The sequence below is a fragment of the Lates calcarifer genome, linkage group LG8 (assembly GCF_001640805.2).
Source record: "Lates calcarifer isolate ASB-BC8 linkage group LG8, TLL_Latcal_v3, whole genome shotgun sequence".
Taxonomy (NCBI): domain Eukaryota; kingdom Metazoa; phylum Chordata; class Actinopteri; family Centropomidae; genus Lates; species Lates calcarifer.
The window spans coordinates 10,676,704-10,694,314 of NC_066840.1; the positions used below are offsets into that span (position 1 = coordinate 10,676,704).

The 17,611-nt window shown below is 40.3% G+C and overlaps 1 protein-coding gene across 1 annotated transcript in view; it reads right to left on the minus strand.

Annotated features, from left to right (window-relative positions):
• Positions 1–17,299, minus strand: part of LOC108899249 (A disintegrin and metalloproteinase with thrombospondin motifs 2) — a 126,584-nt gene extending 109,285 nt beyond the window's left edge. Inside the window, exons 1-3 of the mRNA XM_018699598.1 lie at positions 17,173–17,299; positions 12,224–12,349; positions 11,962–12,117 (exon numbers count right to left, since the gene is read on the minus strand). Coding sequence (XP_018555114.1) covers positions 11,962–12,117; positions 12,224–12,251 — 184 coding nt within the window. The 5' untranslated portion in view covers positions 12,252–12,349; positions 17,173–17,299. The remainder of the gene's footprint in view (positions 1–11,961; positions 12,118–12,223; positions 12,350–17,172) is intronic.
• Between the last annotated feature and the right edge of the window lie 312 nt (positions 17,300–17,611).

Consider the following 17,611-nt stretch of genomic DNA (forward strand, 5'->3'; position numbering starts at 1 on the left):
ACTGATGAAATAAGAATCTTTTATCAAAATGTTTGATATGAGGTGACCTTGTCCTCTTTTTCTAGTTTTCCTTGGTGCTACAGTTTTGTTTATTTCAAGAAAAGTTCAGGAAAGTTCTGAAACATTCAGAAAAGTCAGTCCTGCCTGACACAACTATGGGATTTGACACTGTAGTTACTCATTGGGAGTATGTTAGCACCGCTGACATTAGCAATTAGCTCAAGGCACCGTTGTGCCCTAACAGAACTGTTAGTCTGACTGCAGACTTGTGTCTACAAGTACTTATGCATCCACTAAATTTTAACTACTAAACTAAAACATCTGTGTATGATCAATATACATCAAGGGAAATGTGTTTTGAGTGACTGTTTGCTTTGATTAACAGATCTCTCAGATCTCAGCTTATCACATTCAGCCCTGGTTGCTGACTGCTCCCCCAATCTCTCCATTTAGCCATAATGCCACTGGCCAAACTGGGCTTCTCTGGTTTTAGTAAATATTGTAATCAGCAATCCAAACTAAGGCTTAAAATGGTCCTTTGAGAAACCAGGGATTGATGCAACAAACAGTATACACTCTGTTGGTTCACCGTGTGTGTGATTTTCCTGTATTCTGTGAATGCCATGCCCCCAAATTAGTAGTGGTTTCATGAACTCCAATGTTTCCTCAATTGCCACATCATCACTGAACTTTTACAAGAAGCTCTGGAGAGAGCAGACTGAACACATTACTGCCTCTGTCTTGGTTGAAAAATCATCCGGTATCCTACTACGCACAATGCAGGATTTGAATTCCAGCAACATAGGGAGGAAAGCCATTCTGAGAGTAATTGCCTTTTTTCTTGATTCTTTTAACTCATGTCAGTTTAATAATGTTGCTTTAACTTATTTTGGAGCTCAAAACTCAGTCAACCATATATCCTTCAAATTAAATTCATTCAATATCCGATAGCATGTTAATACTGTACCTGTCTGCAACATGTTTAATTGCCAGTTTTTTTTTTTTGTTTTTGTTTTTTTTTACATGATTGTTCTTAACAAACATGCACATAGCAACAAAACACTGGTTGTGGTAAGACAAATAAAACCACTTCATCAAGGTTAAAAAACGACATAAGAGCTCAGGACTACAGTAGTATGAGACGTGACATGAAGCCAATGTTGAAGGCAAATTCATCACTTACCCTGACCTCAACACCTTTACTTTTCACAGCAGTATATGAACATCACACTACTTCCTGCACTGACACAGAACATAAATCACTGCGTGGGATTACTGCCTATACACGTCTGCCTATAATGAGACATGTCCAAGTTGTGTTATTCTTTACAGATCAAGTTTTCATCCTCCCTTTACTGTTAAAATTATGTGGAGGTTTATTTTTGAATGAAAAGGATAAGAGAGAGCTTTAAAGGGTTTAAAAAGAGAGAACTAGATGTTAGACAAAGATGGAGAGATAGGCAAGAGTAACCAGAGGAGAGAAAAGGTCAAAAAAGAGAGAGAGAGAAAGAGGAGAAAAATGTACAGAGGTGGACATATCTGGGCCAGCGTGGACACATGCACATGTAAACACAGTCCGATAATACCTGAAGGCCTCTGCTATACAAACACGGACACTGACCCTCCACTGAGAGACAAGGATAGGGTGTGTGTGTGTGTGTTGTACAGTGAGAGGTCATCTTTCACCAAGCATTGAGATCACACCTGGGCTCTCAGTGCATAGATCTCCAGGCTGTTTCTCTCTCTCTCTCACACACACACACACACACACACACACACACACACACACACACACTCTCAGATGAACACCGCTTGAAGAAAGCCACACCCTGTTTGCCTTTCGCCAAACAGAACACAAAAATGTCACAGTGTTCCCAAGTATGTGTACCCAGCATGCCTATCTGTGACCAGAGGAACCCCCTCTGCACACATCAACACCATCACCATCCCTGTCGCCCCTCTCCTCTTATCCCCGCCTCCATCCCCACCGCCCGCCACCTCCTCCCTCCCACTGCTCCTGGTCGCTTTGCTGTTGCCATGGAGATACCAAGCCCTGCACCTTGAAAAGTGCACTTGGAAGGAGCAAGGGAGACACAGACAATAATATCCCCCTTCCCAGACACACACAAACCCTTGTGTTTGTGAAGGTTATTATAGCTAGGTTTGGCAGGAAGGGGGCTTGTGCGTGCGTGTGTGCAGGCACGTTTGTGTGTTTGTCTGGGAGGTGGGTGTTCAGATGTCTGTTGCCTGTGCTTGTGCAAACAGATTGTGAGTGAAGAAATAGAGCTACATGGTCAGACTAGACAAGTGGTGAAAATCTGTTGTGTTCTTAACATGTTGCACTGTTTCAGTGCCGTATGTGATTAATATAGATTCTTATCACAAGTTGTCATGTTAGCTGACCACCTTCAGTGTTTATCCTCCACTTATGTGAAGTACAGTCACCACTGTGGAGTGGCATTCAAGCAAATTCTTAGAAAACTGTTAGTACTATAGAAGTAACAATATCAACACAGAACAAAATAAAGCACAGACGCACTTACTGTATTATTCATTTATTATAATTTCCTCCAGTTGCCAACAGCAAAGGAATGTCATCTTGTTTCTAAGGGATGTTATTAATAAAAGGTGTTTTGAAATCAAAAGATGAGCTGATTCTTATTTGCTCAAATTTGTGTTTTATTGGTCTGACTAAGTGCTTTAAGTGCTGTTGGTGTAGTCTGCCTCAGCATTATGCACCTTTTCTCACTAGCAACTTGACTATGCTGCATGTGTTAAGGACTATACAGAGTGAGCATATGCCACATTGTGTCCTGCAGGGCTGTCGTGGCCTGTCTCTCCAATGACTCCTGCTGTCCTAGCAAGGTCAGACAGCAGGCCACCATGTGTCTGCATGTATTAGCATGCCTTATGAGTGCAAGGACAGGTGTTCCCAGTGTCTCAGAGAGGTTACATGATGAAGCATCAAAGCCCCATGACAGCACATCAGGCTAAAGCCATGAACTTCAACACAGGTGGCTGTTGAAAGTCAATTCACATAACTCCACATGGAGAGCAGTGGACAGGGAGTTCTAGGTGTTTGTGCGTGTATGCTTCTTCGTGTGTGTGCAAAAATGCAGGTAAGCACACCACAAATACAGTGGACACCACATAGGTCCAAATACAGGTGCACTGCCACTACAGTTACTAAGCTGAAAATGTGGTAGAGTGTCATGAGACAAACCCACAAATCCCAAAGAAACCAAAAAGGTACAGGAGACATACAGGAAACAAGTGTAAACTGAAGCAAGTTGGAGATGAGTTAAACTATGTATGAGTGAGGTGGACTTCAGCTTTGTGGTTCTACACCAAAATCTAGGTGCATATACGGATTCTGGACAGTTTTATAATTCAGGTATCAGATACAGTAAAATAATCTTAATGGGACAACTGACATTGAATCAAAAGACAAAAGACTCCTTAAACACTACAAACTAATTTTGTCTCCAGATATCAACTAGCTAAGACTGAAAAAGACTTGGGTCAAACGTGGTCCAAATCATAACTCTAATCAGACCAACAAACCTAATGTGTGTCTGCACCTTCAACAAGCATATCGATCATTAAGAACCACAGTTAAAAACAACAGGAGGTGAAACAAAGACTGTGGTATTGATTTTTTAGACTGTGACACAAACAATGGATTCCATAGACTATAACCAAGTGAGAAGGTACAGTATACTGGCATACTGTCCATTTTACCACTGAGTCAATGCAAAAACTGTGCATATGCAATTTAAAAAAAATATACATATAAAATTCTATCACAGTAAAAATAGAGAGGCAAACAAAGCACTGAGAAGCAGATGTAGCTATCCACTTCAAACACTGATTTCTGTTTTTTCATAATTTTATGCTTTCAACAGTAAAGTTAACTGACTGATTTTGTCAATACTTTTCACTTTTCATTGGGTAGAGTACTGTGAAAGCACATGGAGCACGACCCTCAGGTCAATAGTGCCTTTACTTATTCACTGGCAATGTCAATACACTGCCGTCCACTGCAGGACCACCTTCAGGTACGTGTTTATTTACACACACACACACACACACACCTTTTGCTATTGACTGTTTATGCGCCATATGTTATCTAAGCTCTCAGTGGGTGCCAGTGGCCTATTTCCCTTTATGCCCTTAACTGATCTGATTGGCCCAGGTGCCCTTTCTGATAAGTGATGACTGTGGATCTGGAGCACAGAGGCTTGCTTGTCTCTGCATTACAGAAACCTAACTCAGTCCTGCTCAAACAGAGCAATGAACTGTATTTTACTTTGTATCAGTACAGTATTATTACATTAAAAAAGAGGCCAGTAAACTCAAAAAACTCAAAAAATAAAATAAAAAATACTCTCTTCAAAAAAATTTAAACAGCTGTTGGGAAAATAAGCCATCTTGTTTTCTCATCTAAATTCCTCTCGTGTCCAGAACTAAATTAATATTTCTTAATCTTCCACTCTCATAAGAAGATTAGGATTCTTTTTTTTTTTTTTTTCCTGGATGATGTTAATCTTTGCCTGGACCTGGTTTATGCCAGTGACCAGGGCAATAGACAAGTGGATTTTCCCAGGCTGCCTTAAGTCAAAAAGTCTGGCCAGTAATTCCAACAGTGCCTCATCCCACAGAGAGGCAGCCATGCCATTAGAGACAGATTCTGCTCCCTGACCTTTGTGGCACAGTGGCCACCAAATTTAACCTGACCACAGGAAACTCAACGTCCTGCCCAGGAATGAGTACTATTGTTGTACTGTAATTATCGATGGGAAAGTATGTGTGTATGTGAGGGGGTTAGAGAAAGGGGGAAAGAGAGAAAGAAAGAGAGCAAGAAAGAAAGTTTCTTTTTGAAGTAGTAATGCAAAGACTGAAATGGGTTCTTTTTAAAACTCCTGTCACCGGATCAGGTCAGACAGTGCACAAAGCTGGCACACTGGCAGAGAGTGAATGTCCTCCCCTCCACCACAGCTCTAAGGGTAACAGTTGTGAAATCTGGGACCACTCTGTCTGATAATTCAGTAACATGAACGCTTTCTCAGCACCTAGGTGCAGACCAAAAGTTACTTGTGTGATCTGTGAGATCTGCTCCAGAAAAACTAAACTGTGGTCCCACAGGATGAAAACTCAGACAAGAATATATACATACAGTCATCAACATCAGCAGAGCTCGTTCATACAGCACTGACAACAGTGAAAGGTTATACCAAATTCAGCTCTTTTGAATGTAATCGTTAGTCATAGGCTGTAAGAAGTAACCTCTATTTAAACTTGTGTGCATTTTGTTTGAATTCACGTTGTCACCAAATAGCAAACCAACTTAATAGAGTCAACCCCTTTTAAGGTGCTGGTTATTCATTTAGTCCACAATGGAGGAAACCATCATTTTAGCTAATGCTGTTATTCACTGTTGAACTGTATTTGCCATGCAAAAGTCTTGTGTTGGAGCTCTTGTTGGCTATTTTATTATACATAGAGTTTCAAGTGTAGTGTGTTCTTAAATGGGCTTCGTAACAATATTGTTGCATAGTTATCCATTAGTTTTATAGCATCATTGGGGAAAATTAGCAAGCTGTGTCATTTATGAACAGGCAAGAGAGCAGTCAAATCCAATTGAATACCACATGAACATTCACAGTACCGTAAACTGTTATCTATTGTTGGCATGTAAAAACAGCTGCACTTTTTCAAATGTATTATACGGTGCTACAGGGGCCAGTTTCACCAAATTTGGAACATGCAAGCTATGATAGGCAATATGACATTTTCTTCTCAGGTTAATTGTTCTGATTATTGAAACATGTCAAAATTAACCAAACACCATACCAGCAACCCATGCAGCATGGAAGAGCCCTGTTTGAGCCCTGCGGGACTCAAATTCATTGCAATTTGTGAGCCACGGGCATTTGTGTAGCGTGATGTTGCTACCATTTGCAGTCTGCATTTAAACAGTGCTTTTAAATGGCTTTTGTGAAAAAGGTCCCAGATTAGTTATTTAAACAGTTAATATATTTGACTCACAGAACACACCTAGTGTGGAAATGGAGACGTCAAAATGCATCTCATACTGTATTACTGCTCTCTTCACACATTAATCAGTCAGTGAATAGGCAGGTATTCCTTCAAAGGATTTGTAGAAAAACAATGGCTGTAATGGTACAAGAAGCAAAAGATTAAACTTAATTAATTGAACACTCAATTAAAAAAGGTGATACTTTTACGTAAACTAAAGTCACAAAGTGTTTGTACATTGCTCCATAATTGTATTGACACTGGCTGCCTTTTATTACATGTTTCTGCTCATAAGAGCAGGTAAAAATTGACATGTGGCTAACATTTCTATAACGTGGACAAAGGGACTTTTAGTCACAGTGCTGCTCACGAGGTGGGATAATCCCTCTGAGGCATGTCTAGCTTTCAGAAGAATGAGTGGTATGATATGTACTGTAGGTGCATTATCAGTTCTGCTGAGTGCAAGGGGACAAGAGGGCCTGTTAATTGAATGCAAACCTTTGTTCTCCTTTCCTGCATAGTGTGGGTTCAGGGTCAAGGCTGGCACAGTCCCACATGGACCATTCAATTCTGCAGAGATTGGTGTGACATTGGTGTTATAGTGACACAAAGATAGAAAGGGCTTTTACTGATGCAGCACTAATGTATTAGCATGAGTCTAGTGTGAGTGTTATCCCGTGTGTAGTGGACTCTATTAACTCTTTGTCTATTAATCAAATGCAGAGTTGATAACAACATATAAGATGTCAGCCAGTGTTAATCATTACATAGAAGCCACTGCGTGTTGACGATATCAACTTAATGAGGTGCAGTGGAAGTTACATGATTGCAATGCTACATGCGTTGCAAGGTTGGAAACAGTCTGTTGAGCTTAGTTTAAATGTATGATTTGAGCTATTTTGTGAAGAGCTCCAGATGAAAATGAGATGAAACACATGACAGTCATTAACCACTGTTTTCCTGCCAATTCCTTGTCAATGAAGACTATTTGAATTAAACAAAATTAATCTTAATATGCATCATCCAGAATATCTTTATTAATTTCTCTTATCCACAATGATGAAACTCAAAATATATGATATATATATTTGTCAAATTTTGTATGTAAAACTGATCTGTTGAGGCATAACAATATACCTGAATTCTGACATTTTCTAATCTGTCTCACATGCAAATATGAGACATATATACACATGCATTAGAGCCTGGGCTGTTTGTGAAACTAGAATGAGTGGGTGTTTTCCTGCAGTCTTTGCCCTGGGAAGCATTTTCAGCAGGGTCAGGGGTCTGAGGCCAAAGGGTAAAAGAGTGAGAGTGTCCGGGTGAGCAAAGGAGGTCGCTGGCTGACAAATTAGGGCATCAGTGAGGACAGAGAATGATAAATGGAGGACCAGACAGAGGAGAGGTGAGGACATGGCCAAGACATCTGATGACAGGAAGAGAGCAACAGAGGTGGAGAAGAAAGACAACAACACAAGGATGGGAGAAGAGGAAAGGCAAAAGCAAGTTCAGACTTCCTGTTTAAAGCCAGCAATTATTCATGAATTAATCAGTGTAAACCAAAAGTACATCTACACTAAGCTGACTAATTTTTTTTAATTTCTCTGTTTGGCCTTCTGCTCTAACTAATCCTGTAATTTTCTTACCCCAAAACAGAACTTTTCAAAAACAGTCTCCTGAGTGCATACATCTTAAAACACCAGCTGTGCAATTTTGTGGGAAACTCTGACATGAGCCTACCCAGAGGGCAGCTGTGTCACAGTGAAATTAAAGAGACAATTTTGCTGCATGACTTTTAAAATGAGCGATCACAGAGGACAACAGACATGTAATTACGCTGAATTTATGTTGATTACAGCTTAATCAGGTGTATTAAAACACAGTGGAGGTGATCACTGAGATAAAGAAAGATGCGGAGTGGTCCAGCAATTGAAGAAAAATCTAATTTATAAGCAGACAAGGAAACAGGCCTGGCTGAAAGATGATATCACAACTTTAAAGTTGACATGTCACTCAAACCACATGAGTAAACCCACATGTGTATTTTGTTGCTCTTTAGGAGTCACGTCATGAAGTTGAGTCATAAAAGAGGAAAGGCCACTCTTCCTCCAGTAGATATTTATAATCCATCAGTAGGCTAATAACTTCCACCATGACCAGACACTCTCCCACATGGAATATATCAGGACTGATTCTGATCTCTGTAATTATACTCTGACAAACACTCACTCATTCAAACAAACACGCATGCTATAAGGACACCATAACTAATTTACTGTTCATTTGTGCTGCTCTGAGGATGCAAAAATATGGGAAGACTGAGAAAAAGATGTTCAGAGAGGGAGGGAGAAGAGTTATCACCAGTCAGGCCACAAATAAAAAACATGAGGACAGCAAGCAATCAGAGTGTGGTGAAAAACACTCAATGTTCCAATCCATATTTGTCTCTGTATTATAAATACTTATCCTTGGATTAACATAGCTAAATGTAAAATGTGTCATACTATTATTGCGATGATAATAAAACATAATCACTGCACTAATCCTAATTAAGCTTATGGCATGTTCTGATACCATTTCAAAACAGTGGGACATTCACACTGCACACTGAGCCATATTTTGAATACCAGAACTTATGAGACTAAACCTAAAGGAGACCAGACCCAGCAAACAAAGGAGCATTTTCATGAGGGCAACCAAATTTTATGATCCTGGTATTTACCAAATACTGATCTTGTTTAAATGTGGAGCTGATGAAACTGGCTGGAGGGTTGAGAAGTTCATTTGTGAAATTCTGGACATATTGGAGTTAAGTGCAAAGTGTTTATTAGATGTTAATGAACTGTGTTTATGAAGTGTGCACATGTGTTCTTGGTTCAATATGCTGCACTAATGAAAGAAGTGCAACATTGTGTAACATTCATTTAAGGCAGGTAAAGTAAAGGTGTGGAGGTCTGGGTATCGGAGCCCTTTTGTTTTTCATACCTATTCACTGTTGACTATTTAATTAAAGTTTTTCCAAACCAAAAGCTCTGGCTGCCCTACCCTCAAGACACACTAATAAATATTTTCATATAAACACTGGAACAAGTAATCATGTCATTGCCTGATTCTGTGGGCCCCCTCAGATCTAAGGAGCATTTCTCTTAGCTCATATCAACTTCTGTCTTTCAGTTTATTCTCAATGCTGTCACCAACCCTGTTAACAGCTGCAAAAGGCAGCTGACTCAAGCCAAAAAACCTCACTGAAGTCATACCAGACCAGCATCGAACAGCAGACAAGGTTAGCAACCAGCTATGGTGAAGCATTTAACAGCTAAAGACCCAGACTGCATTCTCAGAGTGAATATTGAACTTGCATTCATCAAGCAGTCAGAGACACGACTCCAAATGAATGTGTAAATAGGCAACTGTTTGCTAATGAGTTAACCACAGCAACTTCATACAGTGACGACTGGTCAGATAGATTTATCAGCAGCTGAAATACGTAGCCAATGATCATTCAGAAATATCACTGAATATAATCCAGGGTTAGAAGAAATGTACAATGTCTAAATGTTTGGCAAGTTTTCTTTTGCCTGTCTTTTAATGTTGAGATGTTGCTTTGTATGAGTCTTCTCCACACACACACACACACGTCTATGAAATAACTACACTTGGTCATTTTCAGAAATAGCAAACAAGGCAGACAGCAGCCGCACAGACTGATATAATGACGATCAGAATTGCTACCAGATCCGCTTTCACCTCATACGAATCACTGCTAACAGCGGTGCCATGGTTTCTACCCCTTTTGTGGCAAGGCATGCCTCCATTGTGTGTGTGCGCGCTTATATGCAAGTGTGTGTATATCCTCCGCAGCTCAGAAACATTTTATGCACCCCAACACAATTTAATTTAGTTTAATCTCAGTCCTTCCACTGGGAATGCAACATATAATTAAACTTTATGGAACTGCCCTGCAGCTCATGCGGAGAAGCAGACTGTCTCACACACTTACACACACAGACACACAAAGACTGAGAATACAAAATAATTTGTGTCGATGCATAATCAAATCATTATATAACTTATGATTTAAAATTCAACACCTAAAAATAAATATTGATAAATCCTGAGAACATGGCAGTGCATAATTGAAAGAACAGCAAGAATAACCATGTAAACCTGTAATGCATCTTTTCTATTACATGAAAGCGGGTGGATTTCATTGATTTGACTCTACGCTTCATTATTTCTCCATGTATAGGGGGGGAAATGCTGTGGATGCAATAACACCAGTTATTAGGAATGATACACAGAAATTGGTTCTGAATAGATTTTATCCAACACTGCTCCTGCCTTCATAGCTCCTGAATGTTACGTGGTGCTTTTATTAGGTTACTAAGGACATAACATGGTCATCCGTCTATCTGGATGGGACTTAGCATGGTGGATTCTTATTGGCGTTTCCATGGAAAAAGGAGTGGTCAGGACAGTAATGCCTCAATAATTACTGGGCTCAGGGTCTGAAGGCATCGCCTCGGAGACAGTGGGACATCAACTGAGCCTAGATGTGCAGATCAGATGTTGTGTAACCGACAGACGCACATGTGTTGCACCACAGGCACTGCCACACATATGGGAGAAGTGATGTGTCTACATGTGTTCATGCATTACATGCAGACTGGCACAGGGTACCTGATGTGTTTTCTGCACCTTAGGGAAAGGCCAGAGGCATTTTGTTGATGCATCTCTCTGTATCCACCTCCTATGTGGAACAAAGGCCTGCTCCTCTGAGACCTCCTGCATCTCCCTCTCCTCTCCTCCCCTGACCTAGTTTACCTGATTGATTTCTACCCAGCCAGCCACTTGTATAACACTGAACAATCCTTACGTGTGTGTGTGCACATGTGTGGTCAAAGCATGGATGCAGTGTGCACAAATGGATCTGGGTTATGGTTTTACTTGTTTCTTTAACGTTTGTTGGGTAAGGAGTTTCGTCACTACTGGATTCCATCAAAATGTAGCACACAGTACAAAGTAGGAAATACCTGTTAAAAGTCCTCTACATCATTCTTCTGTCCTCTATCTCTTTTTCAAGCTCTCACTCATTGCTCCTCTGTCTGTCTCTCTGAGTCTGTTTTTATAACTGTCTCTCCCTCTCTTCCTCAGTCTCACACCAACTTCAGCACAAATTAAGTTTGACAGCATACAATGCAGTACAACGACATCTTGTGAAGAAGTGTTTTTCTAGAAGGATGTAGCAAATTCAACAGGTTTTTTTTTTTTAGGCAAGTCCATTTCCCAGGCAACAAAATGACTCTTTTCTTCTTTCCAAGTAACCTCAGTACAGTCCATCTGGGTCCCACACAAACACACACATGCTCACACACATTAACACACACAATAACAGAGTGTACTGCCAGGACTGCTCCTCACACCCCCTTCATGTCCCTTTGGCCTTGCAAAGTCTGTTTCTCACACGACCACGCTATTTATAAATTCACTTTTTCTTGCTTTCTCCCTGTCTTTCTTGTTCTCATTAGCTCCACCCTCGACTGTCAATTCCCAAATAATGATACATTCCTAATATTTGATATTCATTCAATGTGGTTGCTCCAGGCAGAAAACTAGAAGTCACATGTGTAGCATAATTCCAAGGAAGGCAGGCAGTTTTGGCTGTGAAGCCTTGACTCAGTGAGAGCAGCAATATGACTGGCTTTGTTTCACCAGTTTTACTGTTAAGGTTTAGGAAATTACCAGCAAGACTTGTGACATCAGCAGTGGAGGCTGAGATGTCAAAGCATAACTGCTATGTAGGAGCTGAAAACAGTGCTGCGATTACAGATAAAATGCAAGGAAGGCAAGAAGCACTTGTCAAAAAGTGGTATAATTTCTGTGGTTGACATAACTGGGTGTTTTGTGCTCAGAGCTGAGTACCTGTTGATTGTACTGGTTGGCTGTCAGGAGGCTGGACAAGTGGCAGGAGAGCCTGTCTGAAAGTCTGCTGAAGTGTCCTTGAGCAGCACAGTGGGACATATCCAGACCAGAGGGAACGATGTAGCTGACACTGTGCCCTGACATCATGGTAGGGTGCTGGAGGAGATTACATTAAAAGGAAAATTCCATCTTATCTCAACTTTGGTCTTATTTCTGTAGTTTTGGTCATCACTTCTATCAGTAATGATAACACTCTACTTACCAAAGTGACTGCTAGGCTCTGGGAACATAGTAGCCTGGCACTGAACCTCTTCAGTTCATTTTCAGTTTCCCTGGGGTGTTACCAACAGTCGCAGAACAAAATGCCTCTGGATGCAACTGGACAGACCTACAACCAATCAGAGCAACGAAACATGTGACTTAGAGCAGAGTACTGGAAAAATTTAACTGTAAGCTGTAAGTGCAGTTGTTTGATCTTCTTCTAAAGAAAATGGGCTGTCCAGTTCATTTCATACTGTCGCAACAGATCTCTGAACATCAGCAGCAGCCATCTTGGTTGTTAACAAAAATGCTTCAGCAGCACTCCTCTGTCTTTCATATAAAGCCCACTCCATTTTACATAAATGGTTGTGTTTGGCCTGACCTTTCTCAGGATGATAGAAATTTGTCTGAATGGGAGGGGTGACAGCAGTCAGATGATCAGACAACACCGTAAATGAGCCAACATTTAGCCTGGTAATCTAAACCACTTTGTATATGATGATGACCAAACCTTTTAAAATAAGATCCAGGTTGTAGGAAACTGGAATTTTCCTTTAAACTTGCAGGGATCAGCTTTTTGCATCATATCACGATCACAGAAATCATAGAAGCTGATGCTTGCCATATGTGCTAAATCACCTTGAGTAAAAGGTTTTTGCAGGTAGTAAAATCTCTTACAAATTCATCTTAATTACAATTTTCATGACACATTGATTGAACAGTTCAGTTACATCTCCTAACTGAACATCCATTGAAAGCAATGAAGTAATAGTGATGCTGTGGTCTTGGGCCTGTGCGCTCCAGATTAGTGTTTTCTGGGCACACAAACGCCGCCTAAGCCACAGGCTGTGAGTCACTGGATCAAGAGGAAGAATTCACAGCTAAACAAACGTAGGCCACCAGCCAGGCCAACCCACTCTACTGGCAACCATGCATGGACATGAGATCACACACGCATACATATGTACGCACATGGGCATGCACACATACTGTATGAGTTTACACATAGAGCAGCACATGCATACATCTAACAGTTAAACACCCATGTGCTCATATACCACAAACATCACTGCTACTCTTCCCTGTGCCTACGGTTTACTCAAGCTGAGTTTTTCTTTCACTCTCAATCTTTTTGATACAGCCTTTGATAAATTTGCCCTTTTAACAGTTGTTATCTTTATCTGTTCCACTGGTTTTTCTCCAGCTGCTGCACTTATAATGTCAGCAAGAAAATCTACAGCATCTCTCAAGCCTACAAAGATAAAGTCCTTTTTATGGTGTGAACGAACTGCTTTAAGTCAAAAGTGGCTCACAAGAAGAACAAACACACTGTTGCAGGGTCAGAGAGTTCCCTAGCTATCATTTCACCACCTCCACCACCATCCACAGAGAGGGGCAAAGAGCACATTTATCTCACGGGCTATTATATATCTTCTTACTCTGTCCTTTTTATTTCTGCCTACTGACAATATAAATGCAGGCCATTTATTTAACAGGATTAGAAGATAAGGCTGCTTTACACTTGACCAGGGCACATGCACCACACAGATATCCCTTGTCCCACAGCCTGAGGCTAATACTTGTGCTAACCGCTAACACCTTCATCCAGAAGGAGGAGAGGGGAGGGCTGCACAGATAGAGATGATCCCAGCCAGTGGGCCTCTATAGGCTGGGTGATTTATCTCATCCTCTGCCTGCTGCTTTGGGAATGTGGGAAAGGAGCATGTGGCCACCAGGATTGAGCATGGCAAAAGTGTCTCATAGCATCGCTGTTGTTTTCAAACTGGATCCAATTAAAAAACGGGAAAATAAGGGGATAAGTCGTTTTCCATACAACCCACATTTTTAAACTTTAACGGCTTTATTCTGGCTTATGCTTAGAAATTAACTTGCATGGTGGCAATTTTACAAGGACATAAAATCTGTGGTGTTAACAGCTGTACAAAAATTTAATATTTATTTATTTATCTTACTGCTGTTATCTACACATTGTTGACAACCACTACAAAGTCTGGTGACACAGTCTAACGAGAGAGTTTGAGACTTGTTGAGATCAGCCACATGTCTGATCCCAACAGAGTATTTCCACGGATGACGAAAACTAAATATAGCCAGTGAAAAATAGCTACGCTCCTTATTAGTCTGCAGTACTCTATATTTCCATGTGGGGGCGTGGCAAGGGGCATACACTTATGGCGGAAAAGAACAAGATGCTCCATCTCTGACATTATAAAAGATCAGAGAGCTCTAAAAGGTCGCCGTTGCCATATTCTCATTCTCGGCGGTATTGACACTTGGTATTTCTCTGATCTTTTGCTCTAATTAAAAAAGAAAGAAAAACAGTTGCCAAGGCTGCAATTCAAGGGTGTTTGTGAGCTGTGAGTGTGTCCTTGTCTGTGTTGCTATGTTTGTGTGTGTCTATGTCTGTGTGTGTGTTTATACTCCAAGGCATCAGGACATTATGATCAAATGTTTAATCACCAAGCAATCACCAAGCCATTCCGAGAAACTCTGACTTCTTCACTCTCTTGTTGGTACTGAGCCAAAAATCATTCCAGGGAGTCACAGATCATAAATGGTCTTGATGATTTACAGTTAAAGAACTTCAAGTTCTAAATTCACAGAAGAAGCCTTTTGTAGTTCTGTATAACAAAATGCAGTCTGTCACTCCATTTCAGATTTAACTGACAGATATTCACAGGAATAGACAAGAAGAGGTGCTAAAAGGAGACGACCTTGTAAGCTGCAGAATCACTCCTCATCTATTGTATTCTCTTTGTCAGTATTAATCTGCCTCTCGATGTTATAATGTCCACTGTGTTGTTGTTTGAATACACTCAGTCCACACCAGTGAGTTAATTTAACATGTCTGATAGTTTTTAACCACAGCCACGATTAATTTCAGCTTTATTAGTCATCAAACAACTCTGAAATCAGCACTTGTCACCTCAACATAACTGTCAGTGAAAAAGCATTACTCATGAACAAAGACTTGCCATGTGTATGTGTAAAACCACAGCCAATGTACAACAAAGCAGGAGCACAAATTTGAGGCACTCTCGGTCCTTTTCTTCACAACAAAACCTTGCAAACCTTGCAAGATGCAGTCACCTTATTATAAAGATGTCAAGAGGTAAGATTTGTGTAAAGTGGAGATCTTAGCTATTATGAGCTTGTCATCAAATAGAGATTATTACATCCTGAGGTGTGGGTAAAGGTATAGAGTGGGGAGGAAATGATCCTTGTCACAGGGCCGTGTCAGCTCAAGGTTAATCCCAGTGTGATGCCTATGGGTAAAATGTAAGTACCAGCATGTCCTGGCACAACAACTCCAACACAAGATATTGGACCAGTGTTTGCTATATGGCAAGTTTGGGCAGAGTGGAGTGAAGAAAAGCTGGGAAGAGGAGCAAGGAAAACACAGGTGACACACATGTGCACAGTCTATGAGTTCAATCAGACTTCAGTAAGTACTCCTGACTTAAAAACAGGCCAGCATGCATACAAACGTTACTGACTTTTCTCTCTCTCTCTTTCTGACTAAATCTGCCTTTCACTCTGTTAAGAGTTAGGTCTAATTAAGCATCCATTGCAAGCATCAGCGACACATTCTCCACAAGTGAGACACTTGACAGACTCCGCATCCTTGTTCAACCCCAGACTTTTTGAGCTCATGTGTACTGAAAGTGAAATGGAGCGAATGAGACAGAGACAGAGGGAGGAATGATGGAGATATAAACAGATGAACTGGTAAGTCCTCCAGTATTTCTGCCATTTAGTTTCCATTTCCACAAAAGCTGGGGCAGATCCAGAGTTCATATTAGTTCTCAAACGAACCCTTACACAATAACTCACATGTACATACACACTGTGTATGTCTGTTGCTAAAGATCACCGGTGTCTCGTGGCACTAAAGCACATAGGTATTTGGCAGGTGGAAGCGAAGAAAAATCCACAAACACAACACACATGGCCTACTGCCATCTGCCTTGCCATACAGCACTAGCATATACTATAGACAGCTGCAGTCTCTCAGTGTCGTCACTACTTTTTGTCTAAATACTTTTCTGAAGAAAAGAAAAATGTTTCTGGAAGCCTTAATCCTCCTCCCATTCACATACTATGTTGAGAGTCAGTTTACCCTCAAATCTGTGCGATGTGCAAGCTTCACACACTCTGACCTTTTTTCTTTTTTTTTTACCTAAATCATTCTTACCTTGAATTTGATATGGTTTTACTGTGACAATAAGAAAGTCTATGTTCAGTTTATTCACACGTTTTTAAAATGATTACGGCAGCAACCCTGACTGTTAAATGCCTCTTTGATTTCACTTGCTGTAACCTTCATTTTCTACAGCACTTTAATTTTGCTGTGATTAAAGAAACTGGACTATTTCATATTATGCAAGGGTTATTCAGTACAGGTGAATGAGAGAAGCTAACACGATACTGACAGATTTTCAGCAGCACTTGTACAAGATCAACTTCAAACTATCTTAGAGGATTTGATTTGCAGTGTCAAAGGAAAAGGCTAGCAGCATCCAACAACGATTCATTCAACGACAAAATCCTTTCGACCACTTTTAAGCTGTAAATGTTAAAATTATGCGACAGGGAAGGTCATACATATAATTATTATATTATCACATCATCCTGAACACAGATTCTATACTTCCAAGTCCAAAAAACACAAACTCGGTGTCGCTTCGTTGCCTAACTCTTACTAGCAAAATAGCTATAACGTTCAATTCAGTTTTATTTATATAACGTCGAATCACAACACAAGTTATCTCAAGGCGCTTTTCATATAGAGCATGTCTAGACCGAACTGTTTAAAATATTTTATTTACAAAGAGAGACCCAAGATGTCCTGCTAGATATTACCAACTTCAAGAATGATTGTAGTAGAATTAAACTTAAAAAAAGATGATGTAAATATCAACAACTTACCGCCTTAAGGTTTGAAAGGTGGCTGTTTGACGCTAATATTTGTTGTTTCAAGCTTTCAGCTTTACTTTAAAACCATCATCGGGAGCAGACGTGCTAGGGAAACCAAAGCTAATGAATAGCAGGTGTGCCAGGTTGCTCAGGTGCACTAATTAGACTGATGATGTCATATGTTTGTTTTTTTTTTGGCCGGGGGGCAAACTCTGTGAAATGACCCGGAAATAGTGACATCATCTAACTGATTAGCACCTGCCAGCTCCTGATGAGGAGCTTTTTAAGTAAAACTACAAATGTAAAAAACATGCTCAAATTTTAACTAACAAAGTCAACGACATATTAAGGATAACTTGAAACTGTAAAATATGATTTGATAAATAATAAAACAGATAAGAGCTTTTTATGAATTTCTCTCAACATAACACTTTGATTACTTTGAATTTAA